This window comes from Haliotis asinina, chromosome 1 (genome assembly GCF_037392515.1).
Source record: "Haliotis asinina isolate JCU_RB_2024 chromosome 1, JCU_Hal_asi_v2, whole genome shotgun sequence".
NCBI lineage: Eukaryota > Metazoa > Mollusca > Gastropoda > Lepetellida > Haliotidae > Haliotis > Haliotis asinina.
The window spans coordinates 8740679-8761313 of record NC_090280.1 but is presented as its reverse complement, the minus strand read 5'-3'; the positions used below and the strand labels follow the sequence as shown (position 1 = coordinate 8761313).

Genomic DNA, 20635 nt, shown 5'->3' with positions numbered 1-20635 from the left:
GTAAATAAATTACATGCAATGAAACCATATATTGGGTATACCCACTTGGGTTGTCAGTCCAGATTTGATGAGGTCATTTTGCGGCGATGTCGTATTGGCCATACACGATATACTCATGAATACCTATTGAAAGGTGAGGATCCTCCGTTCGGCATCCCTTGTGATGAAAGAATCACAGTCAAGCATATCCTGCTTGACTGTGTTGAGTATTCCATCACAAGGGATCAGTATTTTAGTTCACGAACTATGAAGGATCTTTTTAATAATACCAGCTCTCATTTAATAATTGCATTTTTAAAAGAAATACATTTGTTATCAGAATTGTAAATAGTTAAATATTTTACTATTGGTAGTCTAGATTAATAACTGAGATTGTTAGTGGCTGTGCCCTTGAGGGGGGTTGCAGTATTGTAAAATTATTGTCCTCCTGACAGGGTACGTAAGTCCAAAACATTCTATGTAAATTTAGTACGACCAAACTTTTAATCGTAGTATATTTGTTGTTTTTAATGGCTAACTTTCAGTATAATCGCCAATGGCTGAGGGGATGGTGTAAATCCATCTTGGGTCCATGCAGGTAGCAAAGGTACTGTAAGTCCCCATGGTCCCTAGTATGGTGATCTACCTTCAGTTGTTGGCGATCTATAGCCCGTATTTTATGTTGTATTGTCCAAATAGTGGTATTTGTTTTAACTCTCCACACTAGTTTTAATTCTAAATGTGATATTCTAGTGGTCTTACTGTCCTTTGACGACAGGTTTTTATAATGTATACATATTTCATTTCAGTATAAAAAATGGTCTCGTCACGATATGGCTGAAATATTGCCAATGTGACGTTAAATATTAACTCACTCACTCACTCACTCTTACAAAATTCAGCCACATCATGTCTCAAACTGGACCAAAAGAAATGTACCAAAGTTTCTCACAAGTTTTGTTTGCACCCAAATGGCCTGCCATGGGACCTTCATGTGCCAGTGAAAGTACATGTTTTTGAAATACTTTCAGTACCACAATTTGATGGTACAATTTCCATTCATCCTCAGCAGGAACATCCGGCGACCTATATTTCCTCATCAGAACACCATCCTTGTAGTAATAACAAACTGGAATCTTGCTAACCTCTTCAAAAGAAACAGCCTTACTAGCCAACTTCTGCACGTCAACATCCTCACCCTGTGCACTAATAAGCTGCTCTCTGGAAAGAACATGTTGAGCACCTGACAAACTATCTGACTTATCAAGAAGTCCTGAAGACCTAGTACTCTCTGAAGATAAGTCATACATCTCCACCTCACACAAAGAATGATCCATGAATGTACCTGACAAATCATAAATGGTATCATTTTGCAAAGAAGTCTTGGAAGAAATTGCCTTTTGACCTTGAATGAGTGACTGCACAAGAGGGAAAAATACCCAGAAATTCATCCTCCACTTTTTCTGTACTAACTGAACTGTCCGGAAAAACAGTGACAATAGGATCAGAGCCAACTTTGCACCCTGTGAGATCATTTCCGATCAACAAATCGACACCCGGAACTGCGAGAGAGTCAAGAACACCAACTTTCACCTGATCTGAGGTCAAATTCACAAAATGGAGAGGAGCAGAAGAATTGCTACCTATAACCTGAAGCAAAACATCTGAGTCAGCTGAAGAATCATCACAAAAAGGCAAAATATCCTTCAAAATCGGAGATTGAAGAGCTCCAGTATCCCTCAAGATAATAAGGGGTCGTGGGGTAGAATTATTTCCCATAAGTGACACAGAACCCTTATACACAAAGGGCAAAAACTCCTTCCGAACTACAGAATCTGGAGACTTACTCTCACAGACAAAACTCTCCCCAGAACCACCTGGAAAGAAGGGCTTAGGTGCGATGGACACAAAAGCATTTGGGGAACCTGTAGCCTGATTTTTAAACTGGAGTTTGTAACATGCAGACACCAAATGACTTGGCTTCTTACAATACGCACAAACAGGATCAGAACCACTGGGCACCGGTGGCGAGCCACCTCCTCGTGGTTGGTCCTTTGTAACGCCAAGAGCTCGCCGACACCCCCGTTGTGGACCCGGGGGTGTCCACCAACCCGTTTGCCGTGGATTACTTACTTACTTGCTTACGTTTGATGTACCCAGTTTACCTCAATCAATTAACGTAGGATGCTTCTCTATGAAAATTGACATGTATGTTCCAAATCCACTGAGATGTTTTCACTGTCAGAAGTTTGGCCATGGGCAGAACACTTGTAAGAATCATGCTTCTTGTTCACGCTGTGCTGGTAAAGATCACGACAGCAGCACGTGTTCGTCTGAAATCAAATGTGTAAATTGTTCTGGATCTCACATGTCGTCTTCTAAAGAATGTCCGGTATGGCAGTTTGAAATGAGTGTCCAACGTATTGAAACTGAGAAGAACATACGTTTTTCAGAAGCAAGGAAGTTGGCAACTTCAGCTACACCATCTGGTAGCACTGCATTGAGAGGTAAGCCAACATATGCAGAGGTGATGAGACCTTCCACTAAATCTATTGATTGCCAAACAGACCTGACTTGGCTGACAGCTCAGACACCTATGAGTATTCAGGATCTTCCTTCTGTTTCTTCCTCACGAAAAACTTTACAATCCTCTGAAACTCAAACAGCACCTACACCGATTATCAAGAAGAAGAATGTAAATGTAGATTACTCTAAGAAGCAAAATACAAGTGACCGTCTTCCTAAAGGACAAAGAGGCTCTGTGTCACTTGTAAACAGATTTGATCTTTTAGATGACATGGAGGTGTCACCTCCTACACCGATTATCAAGAAGAAGAATGTAAATGTAGATTACTCTAAGAAGCAAAATACAAGTGACCGTCTTCCTAAAGGACAAAGAGGCTCTGTGTCACTTGTAAACAGATTTGATCTTTTAGATGACATGGAGGTGTCACCTCCTCTGACAACCCGCTCTCGGAGCCATTCTCCTAAGAAAAAGGGTCGTGAACTGTCACCGATAATACATCCTAAATGATACACTAATACAATGGAATTGCAGAGGACTTAGGAAGAATTATAATGAGATTCTTCTATTGTTACAGGACTTTAAACCTTCAGCATTGTGTCTACAGGAGACGTATCTGAAACATACTGATGTTTTTAACGTAAGACAATATAGTTGCTACCATTTATTTTCTCCCCATGTGGACAAAGCTACAGGAGGATCTAGTATCCTTGTCAGACAGGACATGATTCATAGTGCCGTTCCGCTGAATACTAATCTTCAAGCTGTTGCTATCCGTCTGACCTTGCACATTGCTCTTACTTTGTGCTCACTGCATGTACCACCTTCATCAGTTCTTCGTCAAACTGACCTTCAAAGTTTGTATGACCAGCTCCCAAAGCCCTGCATCATTATGGGCGACTTAAATGGGCACAACCCTCTATGGGGTAGTACAAATACAAACAATAAAAGGAAAGTTATTGAAGATTTTATTTCCGATAATAATTTATGTGTTTTCAATGATGATTCCAATACTTACTTGCATCCAGCCACTGGAACGTATTCTGCACTTGACCTAACTCTCACAGAGTCGAACATTGTCAATGAATTTGAATGGTCTGTACATGATGACCTTTGCAGAAGCGATCACTTCCCTACGCTCCTGAAATCTATAACACCAGGTGACAATCCACCTTCATCCCGGTGGAATTTCACTAAGGCAAATTGGCCTGTATATGAGCAATTATGCGTTGAAAAATTAACACCTGATCACTTCAGTGATGTGCCGGATCCCATCTTGATGTTCTCAACACAACTGAATGAAATTGCTGATCAAACCATTCCTAAGTCCTCTGCAACTCCTCATATTCGTAAACCATGGTTTACTGACGAATGCAAACAGGCAAGAAAACGTAGGAAGAAAGCAGAAAAATATTTTCGCAGACATCCTACTGTTCATAACTTCAACAACGTTAAAATTACTAGTGCTAAGACACGACGTACGTATAAGCAAAACAAGCGCCAATCTTGGAGGAACTATGTTTCAAAAATTAATTCACGTACACCCATGTCTAAGGTGTGGAACATGGTTCAGCGAATAAAAGGCAAAGGTTCAAAATCTGAAGTTCACCATCTTAAAGATGGTGACAAATTAATAACTAACAAAGCAGACATTGCAAATAAAATTGGCGAAACTCTTGCCAAAAACTCATCATCAGCAAATTATGTTCCTGAGTTTCAGAGGTATCAGAAACACCAGGAAAAGACAAAAGTTCATTTCGATTCCAATAATGGTGAAGACTATAATGAAGTGTTTTCGTTACATGAGCTCCATACGGCTCTTGATCAAGCTCATGATACTGCAGCAGGTGATGATAATGTTCATTACCAGCTATTGAAACACTTGCCTGAACCATGTCTAGTCACACTTTTAGATATATTTGACAAAATATGGACGTCTGGAATTTTTCCTCCTTCGTGGCGTAATGCCATTGTAGTGCCAATACCAAAACCTGGCCGGGATCACACGGACCCATCAAATTACAGACCGATATCTTTAACCAGCTGCGTCTGTAAAACCATGGAACGAATGGTAAATAACAGATTAATTTGGTATTTGGAAACTAATAACCTCATTACAAATATTCAATGTGGTTTTCGGAAGAATCGAAGTACTATTGATCATTTAGTACGTTTAGAATCCTTCGTCAAAAATGCTATTATCACCAAACAACACGCAGTATCTATATTTTTTGATCTTGAGAAAGCATACGATACTACGTAGAAGCATGGCATTTTAAAGGATTTACATGATTTTGGTTTGCGAGGTCGTTTGCCTCTCTTTATATCACAGTTTTTAACCGACAGGAAGTTTCAAGTCCGAGTGGGTTCAACCCTGTCTTCTCATTATAATCAGGATCAGGGTGTCCCACAAGGTAGTATTTTGTCGGTCACGCTGTTTAGTATTAAAATAAATAGTCTTTCAAAGGTTTTAAGTGATTCAATTGATGGATCATTATTTGTGGATGATTTTAATATTTCTTGCCGTGGTAAAAATATGCGAACTATTGAGAGACAGTTACAAATTTGTCTAAACAAAATTCATAAATGGTGTCTGGAAAACGGGTTTAAATTTTCTAAAACTAAAACCAATTGTATACATTTTTATAGGAAATACAAACCCCATAAAGACCCCGAATTATCATTAAATGGCACACCCATCAAAGTTGTGAAGGAGGCTAAGTTTCTTGGTCTCATCTTTGACTCGCATCTAACCTTTCTGCCCCACATTAAGTACCTCAAAGCCAAATGTCTGAAGGCACTCGATTTGTTAAAAGTTGTTTCCAATTCAAAGTGGGGAGGGGACCAAACTACCCTCCTTCACTTATATAGATCTCTGGTTCGATCGAAATTTGATTACGGTTCCATTGTGTATGGTGGAGCCTCCAAAAGCAACCTGAAGCTATTAGATTCTGTACATCACCAAGGTCTGAGGCTATGTCTTGGATCTTTCAGAACATCTCCCATTGACAGTCTCTACGTTGAGGCCGATGAACCATCTCTAAAACTTCACCGTATCAAATTGTCTTGAATGAATCCAATCCTGCTCATAACTGCGTTTTTAATCCTCTTTATGAGGATTTGTATAATAAAAAAAACTTCACTTGTTCCACCTCTTGGGATGAGAATCCAGCAATTCATTTCTGCTGCCGGCATTGAGCTGAAGAATATTTCTCCTTCCCGGCTTTTTTCTTCTCCCCCTTGGCAAATGGTGAGGCCACAAGTTGACCTAACACTGACAATGTTTAAAAAATCAGATACTAATGAACTACAATATAAACAAGAATTCATTCAATTAAAACATAAATATAATACATACAAATCCTTCTTCACAGATGGGTCCAAGGATGGTGGCGCAGTAGCTTGTGCCACTGTCATTGGATCCAGAACAATCTCTTCTAGAATACCTAATGATAGCTCTATTTTTACAGCAGAAGCAAACGCAATACTAACAGCTCTTAAATATATTCAAAGACATCCTAAATATAAACAGTATATAATCTATTCAGACTCTCTTTCTTGTCTTCAGGCTATTAAAAACATATCTTGTAACCATCCACTTTTAACAGAAATTATTGAGTTATATAATGTTCTTGCTACTAGCCAATGCGACATCGTGTTTTGTTGGTTACCCAGCCACGTTGGCATTTCTGGCAACACAATGGCCGATCTTGCCGCTAAGGCAGCACTCAATAAATCTGTGACACCACTTCTGATTCCATACTCAGACTATAAAGCTACAATTAGATCTTATATCCGTGATCTAATGCAGAAGCAGTGGGACACCCAAGTGGGTATTAATAAATTACATGAAATAAAACCCTATATTGGGGCACCCGTGGCGAGCCACCTCCTCGTGGTGGGTGCTGGGTAACGCCAAGAGCTCGCCGACATCCCCGTAGTGGACCCGGGGGGATATTTGGTCCACCAACCCGTTTGCCATGGGTTGCGGCCCTGTGTCGGTGGAGGAGGGGATCCTGGTGGTTGAGGGCAATGGGAGCAAGACCAGTGTTCCTATTGCTCAACACACCACTTCGGCCCTGACTTCACCTAGACGGGAGGTTGAATGGGCCCGATTCAACCAATCGGCTGGTCACACCAAGCCCTGAGCATTACTGTATGTAATGTTACACAAAATTTAGAGAATCGTAAGATGGATATTATTAGGTCTTGGCCGATTTTTGGATCTTCTGAATTTCAAATTTTACTAATTCATATTTTTGCCTAGAGTCGTATGCCCAGAAGGCTGGAGTATATCATCCGAGTATCCTTGGTGCTGTAAGCTGGAGGCCCGCTTACTTTAGCATTGTCCTTGTGATACTCCGTGGTGGGTGGGGAGCTCGGATGATGAATCATTTAAACTAACCATGGCTTATGAGAACCCAACAAAAAAAACAAAACGTCCACTTGATATTGACCCTGTTGATACTGACCATAGACCGTCTGCATCGTCGATTGAGTATTGGCCGCGTTTCATTGTTATTGAGACTCCTGACAAGACACCATTAAAGTTGAACCCCTTTGCTGTATCAAAGGGTATTCAAGGTATTGCAGGGGATGTGAAGAACATAAGACGCTTACGTTCAGGTGCCCTGTTAGTAGAGTGCGGAAAAAAGCAACAAGCAACTAATTTGCTGAACATCAAATCTTTCGTGGGTATTCCGGTCACGGTTTCTGCACACAAAACCTTGAATTCAAGCAAAGGTATCGTTAGAGATCGAGACCGATTGTTTGATGATATGTCGGAACTTGATATAGGATCTGAAATGAAGGATCAAGGTGTACTCTTCGTCAAGCGCTTTTCAACTCGGAGAAACAGTGAAACCATCAAAACGAACACCTATCTGTTTACTTTTTCATGTCCTAATGCTCCCAAATCAGTGAAGGCAGGCTACTGCAACATACAAGTTGATACCTACATCCCCAACCCGCTCAGGTGTTTTAAATGCCAGAAATATGGACACGGCGTAAATACTTGCACATTGTCTGTTGTGTGTGCTCACTGTGGTGAGAAGACACACACAACAGAAGATTGTGACAGTGACTATAAAAAATGTACCAATTGCTCAGGCGACCATTCGTCATTTTCTAAACAGTGTCCTATTTGGAAAGAGCAAATGGAGATCAATAAAATAAAATTTACACAAAATATCTCTTTTTCTGAGGCCAAAAAACTGGTAAAGAGATCTAAACTTTCGGAAAGTTATGCTACAGTAACAAAAATATCATCGGGGTGTAGCTCTAAAACAACATCAACCACAGGGTGCCAAACTACCTTGACTTGGGTAAATTGTGATTCTCCACAGCATTTGTGCACTGCTATATCATCACAGACTGAGGAATCACTTCCTAGTACATCAAAGTCGTCTTCTGATCACAAATCATCATCTCAGTCACACTCAAAGTCTCAATCGACAGCTGATAGTCAACACACTGTGAAAAGTAAACCGAAGCCAAAGCCTGATGCTTCAAAACAGCAAAGTGGCAGAGCTCCTAAAGGGTCACAGAACAAAATTCAACTGTTTAATAAATACGGGTCTCTTGAAGACATGGACGTTTCTGAAAACGTCCATTCTAGGGCACATAGCCTGTCGCCCTCCAAAAGAGTGCGGGGTAGATCCCCAATAAATCCCCCTAAAAGATAGTTTATTCCAATAATATTCTACAGTGGAACTGCAGAGGATTGAGGACTAATTTACATGAATTACAGCTATTAGTCCAAGATTTTACACCTTCAGCGATATGTCTCCAAGAGACATATTTAAAACAAACAGATACATTTGACCTTCGTCATTTTAGTGCATATCATTCTTTTTCACCTCCGGGTGATAGAGCCACTGGCGGGTCATCCGTTCTAGTCAGACAAAACGTTATTCAAAGCCCTGTTTCACTAAATACTAATATGCAGGCTGTTGCAGTGAGAATTACTTTACATGTAGCGTTTACGCTATGCTCCCTCTATATTTCGCCATCTTCGACATTTGCCAAAATTGATCTTCAAGCCCTGTATGACCAACTCCCGAAGCCCTGTATATATAATGGGAGATTTAACAGGGCATAGCCAACTCTGGGGTAGTGTAACTACAAACACTAAAGGTAAGTTATTGGAGGACTTTTGTTCTGGCAATGATTTATGTATTTATAATGATGGTTCCAGCACATATTTACCCCCTGGTACACGGACCTATTCTGCTCTTGACTTGTCATTGACAAATTCAGAACTACTGAATGAATTCGAATGGTCAGTCCACGATGATCTCTGTGGAAGTGACCATTTTCCTACTATATTAAAAGCTGTAACTCCATCTGATGTTCCTCCATCATCAAGACGAAATTTTAAAAAGGCTAACTGGGCTTTATATGAAACACTGTGTGCTGAAAAACTTAAACCTGAACGTTTTATTGACGTTCCCAATGCTATTAAATGCTTTTCTGATGAACTGATTTACATAGCTGATGAGTGTATACCTAAGTCCTCTGCAGTTCCACACATAAGAAAACCATGGTTCAACGATGAGTGCAAACAAGCTAGGAAGGCAAGGAAAAAAGCAGAACATTATTTCCGTCGCCATCCTATGGTGCATAAATTCAATAAATTTAAAATTTGAAATGCTAAAGCACGGCGTACTTTTAAACAGAACAAACGCCAATCTTGGCAAAATTATGTATCCAAAATAAATTCTCGGACACCAATGTCCAAGGTATGGAACATGGTCCAAAAAATTAAAGGCAAAGGTACTAAATCTACTGTCCATCATCTTAAACATGGAGATCATTTACTTACTGATAAATCAGATATCGCAAATAAACTGGGCGAAACCCTCGCTAAACACTCTTCCTCTTCTAATTATTTACCTAAATTCCAGCAGTATCAAAAACAACAAGAAAAGAAAACTATTAATTTCAATTCTGATAATGGGGAAGATTATAATGAAACTTTTTTCTATTCATGAGCTCCATACTGCTCTTGATCAAGCTCATGACACTGCTACAGGAGCTGATAACATACATTATCAACTCCTGAAGCACTTACCAGAATCCTGCCTAGAAACTCTTCTTATTATTTTTGATGATATTTGGACATCTGGTAACTTTCCTCCGTCATGGCGTGACGCCATAGTAGTACCAATACCTAAACCTGGACGTGATCATACGGATCCATCCAATTATCGACCTATTTCACTAACTAGCTGTGTTTGCAAGACCATGGAACGCATGATAAATAATCGACTTGTTTGGTACTTGGAAACCAATAACCTTATCGCAGACATACAATGTGGTTTCCGAAAAAACAGAAGTACAGTCGATCACTTAGTGCGTTTAGAATCATTTGTGAAGAACGCGCTGATTAATAAACAACATGCTGTGTCTATCTTTTTTGATCTTGAGAAGGCATATGACACAACCTGGAAATATGGGATTTTGAGAGATTTACATGATTTCGGTTTGCGAGGTCGTTTGCCTGAGTTCATAGCCAAATTTTTAAACAACAGACAATTTCAAGTCCGAGTGGGTTCTACCCTGTCTGATCATTACAGTCAGGATCAGGGTGTTCCACAAGGCAGTATTTTGTCAGTCACACTTTTTAGTATAAAGATCAACAGTTTATCTAAAGTTTTAAACGATTCAATTGATGGATCGTTATTTGTGGATGATTTTAATATTTTTTGTCGTGGGAAAAATATGCATACTATTGAACGGCAACTGCAGCTGTGTTTGAACAAAATAGATAAATGGTGTCTTGCAAACGGCTTTAAATTTTCTAAATCGAAAACTAACTGTATACATTTTTGTCGTAAATACAAACCGCATAAAGACCATGAACTATCTCTAGATGCTACTCCCATTAAAGTTGTCAAGGAGGCCAAATTCTTGGGTCTAATATTTGACTCACACCTAACGTTTCTGCCCCATATTAAATCTCTGAAAACTAAGTGCCTGAAAGCACTTGATTTGTTGAAAGTGGTGTCAAATTCTAAATGGGGAGGGGATCAATTCTTGATTCTGTCCACCATCAAGGCTTAAGACTTTGTCTTGGGTCTTTCAGAACTTCACCTATCGACAGTCTCTACGTTTAGGCCGATGGACCATCTCTTCCTCAACGTCGTATAAAATTGTCATTACAATACATTACTAAATTATATTCTAATGAATCTAACGTTGCCTATAACTGTGTCTTCAATACGCTTTATAAGGATTTGTATGACAAAAAGTCTTCTCTTGTTCCACCTCTTGGGCACAGAATTAAACCATTTATTTCCTCTGCCGGTATAGACCTCGAAAGTATATCGCCTTCCCGTCTTCTTTCTTCTCCTCCTTGGCAATTGGTTAGGCCACAAGTTGACCTAACATTAACGACATTTTAAAAATCAGAAACGAATGAATTACAGTATAAACAAGAATATAATCAATTGAAACATAAATACAGCAATTATAAATCCTTATTTACAGATGGGTCCAAGGACGGTGGTGCAGTTGCTTGTGCTACTGTCATTGGATCCAAAACAATATCTTCTAGATGACCAGACAATAGTTCTATTTTTACAGCAGAAGCTAACGCCATATTAACAGCCCTTAAATATATTCAAAGACACTCGAAACGTAAACAGTATATAATATATTCCGACTCTCTTTTTTGCCTTCAGGCTATTAAAAACATTTCTTGTAAACATCCACGTTTAATAGAAATTATTGAATTGTACAATAATCTTGCTACTGGCCAGTGCGACATCGTCCTTTGTTGGTTACCTAGTCACGTAGGCATTTCTGGTAACACAATGGCCGATCTTGCTGCTAAGGCAGCACTCAACAAATCTGTGACACCACTTCTTATTCCATACTCTGATTATAAAGCTATAATAAGATCTTATATCCGTGATCTGATGCAGAAGAAGTGGGACACCCAGGTAGGTATCAATAAATTACATGACATAAAACCTTATATCGGTTATACTTACTTGGGTTGTCAGTCCAGATTTGAAGAGGTCATCATGCGACGATGTCGCATTGGCCATACGAGGTATACTCACGAGTATCTATTAAAAGGTGAAGATCCTCCGTTTTGTATCCCTTGTGATGAAAGAATCACAGTCAAGCATGTCCTGCTTGACTGTGTGGAATATTCCATCACAAGGGATAAATATTTTAGTTCAAAAACTTTGAAGGATCTTTTTAATAAAGTTAGTTATCATTTAATTATTGAATTTTTAAAAGAATTAGAATTGCTAAATGAATTGTAAATATATATATATTTTATGCTTGGAATTTCGAATTCGGAACTTAGAGTGTTAGAGGCTGTATCCTCGAGGGGGGTTAAAGCACTGTAAAATTATTGTCCTCCTGAGAGGGTACGTAAGTCCCAAAACATTTCAAGTCAAATTTGATCTTCCTGTTTTTTAGTCGTAGTGTTTCTGTCATTTTAATTTGTATCTAATCTTGCATACAATCACCAGCAGCTGGGAGGATGGTGTAAATCCAGCTAGGGACCATGCAGGTAGCAGAAGTGATGTAAGTCCCCATGGTCCCTAGTATGGTGATCTACCTTCAGTTGTTGGCGATCTACAGCCCGTATTTTATATTGTATTGTCCAAATAGTGGTAGTTGTTTTACCTCTCCACACTAGTTTTAATTGTAACTGTGATATTCTAGTTGTTTTACTGTCCTTTGACGACAGGTGATTATAATGTATACATATTTCATTTCAATATCAAAATGTTCTCGTCAGGATATGGCTGAAATATTGCCGATGTGACGTTAAATATTAACTCACTCACTCAGAACCACTGGTAGTCTTAGGCGTAGACTGAAAAGTATGTGACTGCTTGCCACTAGAATTTAACCTGTTCTAACACCACTGTAACCTGCATGTTCTGAAGTCTTAACCGGGGAAAAGCCCTTTTAGCCAGAAAACTTTGTATTACCCTGAGACTTAAAAGAACTCAGTGAGTCAAACAATAATCATCTGCAAACATTGCTGGCTTACGTAAGTCATCAACCTTTTGTTCATCCAAATATGTCTTAAGGTCAGCATGAACACTCTGCTTGAAATCTTCCATAAACACTAACTGTCTCAACGCATCAAAATCTGTGACCTCCATAGACCCACACCACCTATCAAACAATGTTTCCTTTTCTCTGGCAAATTCTACAAAAGTCTCATTGTCCCTTTTGTGAGCATTTCTGAATTTCAGACGATACGTCTCAGGCAATAACTCAAAAGTGTTTCTTGACAAGATCATAATCTGAGCTTTGCTGTACTGACAAACCTGAATAAGCATCCTGAGCTTTACCCTTCAAAACAGTTTGCAATAGCACAGTCCATGACTCCCTAGGCCACTTGAGATTTTCAGCAACTTTCTCAAAATGTAGAAAATATTTGTCAACTTCTTTCTCATTAAAAGGAGGTACAAGCCTAGCATGCTTTGCAATGTCAAATGAGGACGAATGTGAGGTCTGAGAAGGGTTTTCACGTTTTTTCAGAGCAATTTCCAACTGGTTTGAACCTGTCTCTGGCACCATAAATCTGACTTCCTCAACTGACTAATTGTCTCAGAGTCAGGGGACGATACAAACGTCTCAAATTCAAACACCATTTTGCTGGTTCCACAATTAACTTGTTGCTAAATTGCAGAAATTTGGAATATATTTCACAAAAAATTCTCAAATGTCAAATGAATTCTATCCCAGACGAGCCCCCAATTTTGTTACGGTTAAGAATTTCCCGTGACAAACTATGTAAGAAATCCCCTGTGAACCAGCAAAACAGAAAGAAGACAAGTAGTTTACGTTCAAATTCTATATTGTTATACAACGAGAGCAAGGTATACAAAGTCACAATTGCAAGTCAACATAAGAATGCTGATTACAAATACAATTCAAGAGAGACAAAATCTAAGTCAGTGGGTCACAAAATACAATATAGCAAACTCACCAAAGTCCTGGTGAGAGAGAGAATCAACTATGGCAGAACGTCAACACAGCAATCGGTGTAGCAGATAATATAGGTCTGGCGTTGACGGGTTTCGATTATCATGTAATGTAATGTGATGTAAATAAGTGTGAGTGTCCCCCTCCGCACGGCAACGAGCCTTTATATATATATACAAAGTCATTTCCCGAATGTTCGGGCACAAACGAACGTAGTCAACACTGTAGAACACTCTCGAAACAGTATCCCGGAAGTGACTATCGAAAACTAGCAGCAGATAAATTCCGAAAAACCAGAATGCTAAAAGTGTTGACAGCTATTAAAACGAAATGTGAACCATCATATTTAATATTCAAAACACTAAACATTGCGACCCAATAATAATTATTACTGAATTAATAACAAAACATACAGGAAATACACACTGGTAACATCAACACTGAACACATACTCTTTCATCGTATGGCATGGTGACAATCCCTGAATTATAAAAATGTGAGATGTAAATTATTGTATTGCAATACTGCAAGTACAATTGTTTAAGTGTTGTATGGAATAGCACTTTACGGCATTCACTGAAAGAAACAACATTCAATCGTGATATTAATTCATATTCACTAAACGCCAAGAAGAAACGATACCCTGAAAATAGGACAATTTAACACTTCTGAAAAAGGTGTACGTCACCTCAAGGAGGATGTTTTTGAGATTTTTTATGATTTGCATAAAGCTGTATTGTTCAGCTTTTAACTTCTAACATATATTTGATAGTTTTCAGTAGTGAGTGAATGAGTGAGTTAATATTTAGCGTCACCTCTGCAATATTGCAGCCATATCATGACGTGAACAATTTAATTTATATCAAGATTAGAATTAATAAATTTGGAACATAAAAACCTGCCATCGAAGGACAGTAAAGTACTAGACTATCACAGATATGAACATAAAACTAGCACGTAAAACTAAAACACAGTGATCAGAGAAGACAAGACAAGACAATATAGAACACGAGCTATAGGTCACCAAAGTGAGGGTAGATCACCATACTAGGGACCATGGGGAATTACATTACCTTTGCTACCTGCATGGATGATAGTTTTCAGAAATTCAATAGGTTTGGAGGCTAACGCTTCAGTTGGCGTTTGGCATACACATGAATTAACACAGCAGGTGTGGCGTGTTGCAGTCGCTTGCCGGATTTCTGCTGCCTTGACAGAAATCGCGCAACCATTATTCATGCAGCATTTACATGCCTCTTGTCAGCCAATGATGATTTTCTTATCTCAACATAGACAAAGAGCTCAGTTTTATTCTGGATCCGTTTTTATCACATTATGAGGATCGGTGTAACCAGATAAGTAATTTTATTTTGAAATTCAAAACTGAGAGTACATCACGTTTTGCTCATAACGGATGCTGAAGCCTGTCAATAATTATACGTCTCCCATTATTGGTGTTAGTAGTTTCAGCTTGTGTTAGATTTTATTAGTCCAGTGATATATTCGTGGATAGCGTTTCCGGTAGTTAACTGAGCGTTTCTGAAAACTTCGCATGACTGTGAGGGGGGCAAGATGCCTCTATGATCTACATTACACTACGACTGTATGCTACAAACGTGGCCACAGTAGCCATTTTCAATTGGGGCAAAGTAATCTGTAATCATGATGTAATGTTATTGACACGTGTCTTCTCAGGGTGTTGCCAAGCAAGCCACAGAGACTGTATGTAAGGCTATGCGACGAAATTCCAACTCATGCTAGAGTAATAAATTATGCATTGATTATAGGAGCAGATATCAACACTTTATTGTGAAGTGCCGGTTTCGGAGTGAAACGTTATTGTGTTTGGGTGTTTCATTGAGGGATAATTTGCAAACTTTCTCTCTCGTGTCCAATCCACCAATCTGGCTATTCATTTAGGTGATGACTTGGTGGCAAGTTTAAGGGTGTACTTTGCACAAGTCTGCAGGTGCACACCCTCGCAACAGTTGCTCTTCGTGCAAGGCATAAAATTGTATTGATATGTCAGACAAATCATGAGCGGTACTGATTGATTCAGTTGATTGTATTCTGTACTTTAGAATCCGTTACCCTTTCAAAAAATGGCTGTATTTCTGTAACATGCTCTATTCCGAAGAGTTACCTCCCTTCCGCCATTATGTTCATGTTTGTGGCAACTCAGATGTGAGCATGACTTGAACAGGGAAGCAGTTCAATGTTTTACATTTGACACCATCTCGCAACGTTGGTAGGGTCTCTCGAAAGACGTCGGTTGGGTACGCATACACTGGTTAGACATCACGTGAGTCAAACAGAGGATTTCACCGTTTCACTGTTGTATTCAAAAGGGATACGTCAGAATATGAGGCAAATTGTGATGATAGCCACTGAACGAATAGTAATAGGAGAGGGTAAATAGGATGCACGTTCCATGGAAGTCATGACTCAGGTAAGCATATTATATTTTTCAAATTTCGTCTCCACCCATGGACGAATATCATGATCCTCATTTCTGAGTGGATATTGTATAACTCTCCAGTCAGCATTGATTAAGCACCTGTATGAAATAGAAGCGTGGCCTTCTAAACGTATGTTTGACAGCATGAAGACAATCGGCAATTCAGAAATGAAGTTAAAATGACCCAACAATCCCTTTTCGTTCTCCTCGACATGTTAATCCCAGTAGAATGTGTTGTGAGGAGAATATAACACGAATGGTCTTATTTACTCGAACGTACCTCTCATGTAATATCCTACCCACCATCTTGTCAGATATTACAAATGTATGAGGGTTAAATAACCTAGGCCACAATAGCACCAATGACACCTTCCGGTAAAGACGGTGGCGTGAAGTACCTATCTGGACAATTTTAGTCATATAATATAAGTCAAGTACAAGTACATTCATGTTACTTTCAAAATTTTCAACTATTTTAACTGTGCACTGTGTCTAAAATATATATTTGAACAATGTCAGGAGTCATTAATTGTGTTTCAATTGTGCACTTTGCATAGGTGGTTCTTTGTTTGAGAGAGTCACTAGTTGGTGATACATACGAACGTGAGAGTTTACTTCCTCAGTATATGATCACTTGGTAGAATGTTTGGGTTGTATTGTCAGGTGGTCTTTATTAGTAGTTATTTATAAATACCCTCCGACAAACCTTTGTTTCGATTATGTTAGATTCTTGCCTTCAACATCCTTACTTAAGACATTCCTTCTAGACTCTTAATGTATTTTTCTGCAATAGCACATTTAATCAGATGTCCTGTACCTGTGGCTATGCCCATTACAATGCTTGGATATGTTTTCCTCCTGTAATGTTTTCAGTGCTTGTAAATATCATTGTTGGTCTGCCAATAAATTGAATTGTATTTTCCGGGAAGGCTGTCCATACGTCCGAACTCTGAATGTACATATTCATGTAGCATTGGAAACAACGTGATTTTGAAAGATATATATACATCCAGAATATATACAGATCCCATCCACTGGTTAAGCATAAGTTCATCCTCGAACCAACGGGACGCACTTTCTGAATGCTATCTTGCAGCAATTGTTACTCCTTGCGCATGCGACAATCATTTAGTAATAAGCCGCACGTAAGTAACATGCAAGGGCTATATTCCAGCTAAGGGTTAGCAAATTGTGCTTTTGTCTTTTGCCCAAGGTGCTCCAATTCTTTTCAGGCAGCCTGACGAAGGTTCCACATGTACCGTTTGTGCAACGTGGCACTACGTACTTCATGTCCACGGCCATATCTCTGATTTGTAATGGATTCTGATTAATTATTTGGGACGATCGATTGCAATGTTCTTACATTCGTAATATGTACACTAAACACAAGATGTCGAGCGAAATGTTAATGCTGCTCATGGATCTTCTAACTCAAAGATTTGTGCTTGGGGTCATACGTTTGTCGAGTGTTGGTGACTTCTTTCAGCACTGTAACGTTTGTAATGATTCACATTAGACGAACTTTTTTTTATGTCACCACTGTAATAAGGAACACAATATTTCGGAGTAAATTCATGCTCCTTCATTGGTTTCTTTAATAGGTTATGGCGGAGTACGAATTTACACCAAAACGTGACGTTCGTTAGATTATAGATGTTGACCTCCACAACGGGTATATATGATACGCCCCCTTATTTAATAGTTCATTTGAACAGTTTTTGAATTGTCCATTTCCAGGATGACAGCCAACACAGCCGTACACAAGACCTTTGTGTTGCTGATACAATCACTTTGCGGTCAGTTCAACACATTTAGGGAAATCGTTTCAGTAAATGACATACTAACGAGTCATTTTAAATGAAAATCGATGCAAAGGTTATTTTGTATTTACGATAATGTAATACCTGAGAAATTCCAAAAGAGTTGAGAAACAAACAATCAGTAATCCACACTTCTGAAATATTCTCCACAGTTTCTGCTGTACTCATCTGCTCACATTCCAACTATCTGGGGTCGTCTGGACAGCTGATCTGTGTAGGGGCAAATGTGCAACACGTGTATTTCAACCCCAGTGGAATTGGCGTTGCTGAATGTAATTTGTCAAATGGATCATGTAAGACTCGGAACGTATCGGCCTCTGTCACCAACAACACTCACTCAGTCCTCAACATTTCTCGTGTAGAAACAACAGATGCTGGAGAATGGTTATGTACTGCTGGAATTGATGGTGGCGGCAAGTGTATTCTGACCGTTGTCAGTAAGTATATTTCAATATAATTTTTCCCAATGTTCGGACAGAAGAGGTATAATTTCAAAAGATGCCAAAGGTTTGTATTGATCATGAATGTTTGACCTTACATCCGTTGAATCAGAGCTCTGTGTTTTGAGGCCAGGCTTGTTATTATTAACTCACAGTAACTGTCCTGTTAATCAAAGCTAGCATAGTGTCAATTTATAAAAGGTTTTCTATTTTGTGTATATATTTTAGTTGTTTACCTACTTTCAAAAAAGGATCTGCAGAACTGGATATTTAGGTAACCCTTAAACGACATTCAGTTTGCGGTTTTAAAGTCAGACCCTCTCTGACGTGAATTACATATTACAGATTGTTTCCTTGTCGCGTGGTCGATCATGGCGCAGTGATGCGTCTCAATAACCATGTCAGGGGTCATGCTTCCCCTTTTCAAAAGAAGCAAATGGTACAATTGTGATGACAATGCGACACCAAAGCTTTGAGAAAAGGACCGTTGTCAGGATTTCTTTAAGTAACCTATGTAGTCAAAAGAGCAGTTCACCGACAACATATATTCTTGTTCGGACGCCTAATATTTGCTATAAGTTTTTACTGAATTTGAAATGAACTCAAATACACGAATTTGAATTGACTGACGTTAGGTTTAATGCATCTATCTATATACACGTTAAATCCTCAGCAACATATGTTCTTGTCTTGAAAGACGATCAACCCTACTCATTCGTTAAACTGTCTTAGTGAGTGAGTGAGTTAATATTTAACGTCACGTCGGCAATATCTCAGCCATATCGTGACGAGAACACTTGAATGAACACTTAAATGAAATATATGCATGTTGTAAAAGTCTGTCAACGAAGGACAGTAGAACAACTAGCATATCACAATTGTAATTGAAACTAGTATGGAAAGTTAAAACTAATAGCACTATTTAGACAATACAATATAAAAACAGACTATAGATCGCCAACAACTGAAGGTAGATCACCACACTAGGGACCATGGGGACTTACACTACCTTTGCTAGATACATGGACCCTAGTTGGATTTACATCATCCCCTCAGCTGCTGGCGATTGTACGAAAGGTTAGCCAAAATTAAAACAACAAGAATACTACAATTAAAAACTTGGTAGATTTAAATTAACTGTGAATGTTTTTGGACTTACGTACCCTCTCAGGAGGACAATAATTTTACAATACTTCAACCTCCCTTGAGGGTACAGCCACTAACAATTCAAGTTACTAATATAAACTACCAATCATTAAAATACATCTATTTACAGCACATACTACTCATAATTCAACCAAGAAATCAATTTCCTTTAAAAAAAAAACAATGATTAAATGAGAATTAACAGTGTTAAAAAGATCCTTGACAGTTTTGACATTGAAATATTTATCCCTTGTGATGGAGAATTCAATACAGTCAAGCAGGATATGCTTGACTGTGATTCTCTCATCACAAGGGATACAAAACGGAGGATCCTCACCTTTTAACAAGTATACAGGAGTATATAGTGTATGGCCAATACGACATCGTCTTAAAATAGCCTCTTCAAATCTGGATTGACAACCCAAGTAGGTGTAACCAATATACGGTTTGATTTCATGCAATTTATGTATACCTACTTGGGTGTCCCACTTCTTCTGCATCAGATCACGGATGTAAGTTCTAATGCTAGCTTTGTAATCATTGTAAGGAATAAGAAGTGGTGTCACAGATTTGTTGAGTGCTGCCTTTACAGCAAGATCGGCCATTGTGTTACCAGAAATGCCAACGTGGCTGGGTAACCAACAAAAGAGGATGTCGTATGGGCCAGTCGCAAGATTATTATACAATTCAATTATTTCAAATAAAAGTGGATGTTTACAAGAAATATTTTTAATAGCCTGAAGGCAAGAAAAAGAGTCAGAATAGATTATATACTGTTTACGTTTAGGGTGTCTTTGAATATATTTAAGGGCTGTTAATATGGCGTTAGCTTCTGCTGTAAAAATAGAACTATTGTCTGGTAATCTAGAAGATATTGTTTTGGATCCAATGACAGTAGCGCAAGCAACTGCTCCACCTTCCTTGGACCCATCTGTAAATAAGGATGTATAATTGTTATATTTATGTTTCAGTTGACTATGTTCTTGTTTATACTGTAATTCATTGGTTTCTGATTTTTTAAATGTAGTTAATGTTAGGTCAACCTGTGGTCTAACCAACTGCCAAGGGGGAGAAAAAAGAAGACGGAAAGGAGCTATATATTCCAGCTCAATGCTAGAAGCAGCAAGAAATGGCTTAATTCTGAGCCCAAGAGGCGGAAGAAGGGAAGACGTTTTGTTGTACAAATCCTCCTAGAGAGGATTAAAGACACAATTAAATGCGGGATTAGACTCATTAGAAGCTAATTTTGTAATATATTGTAAAGATAGTTTGATACGACGTAAGTTGAGAGAAGGCTCATCAG

At 38.7% G+C, this 20635-nt stretch overlaps 1 protein-coding gene across 1 annotated transcript in view; it reads left to right on the top strand.

The window, feature by feature from the left end:
- Positions 1-2347: 2347 nt before the first annotated feature.
- The window catches only part of LOC137288108 (uncharacterized), a 32056-nt gene continuing 13768 nt past the window's right edge, over positions 2348-20635 (top strand). The window contains exon 1 of the mRNA XM_067820544.1: positions 2348-2981. Coding sequence (XP_067676645.1) covers positions 2348-2981 — 634 coding nt within the window. The remainder of the gene's footprint in view (positions 2982-20635) is intronic.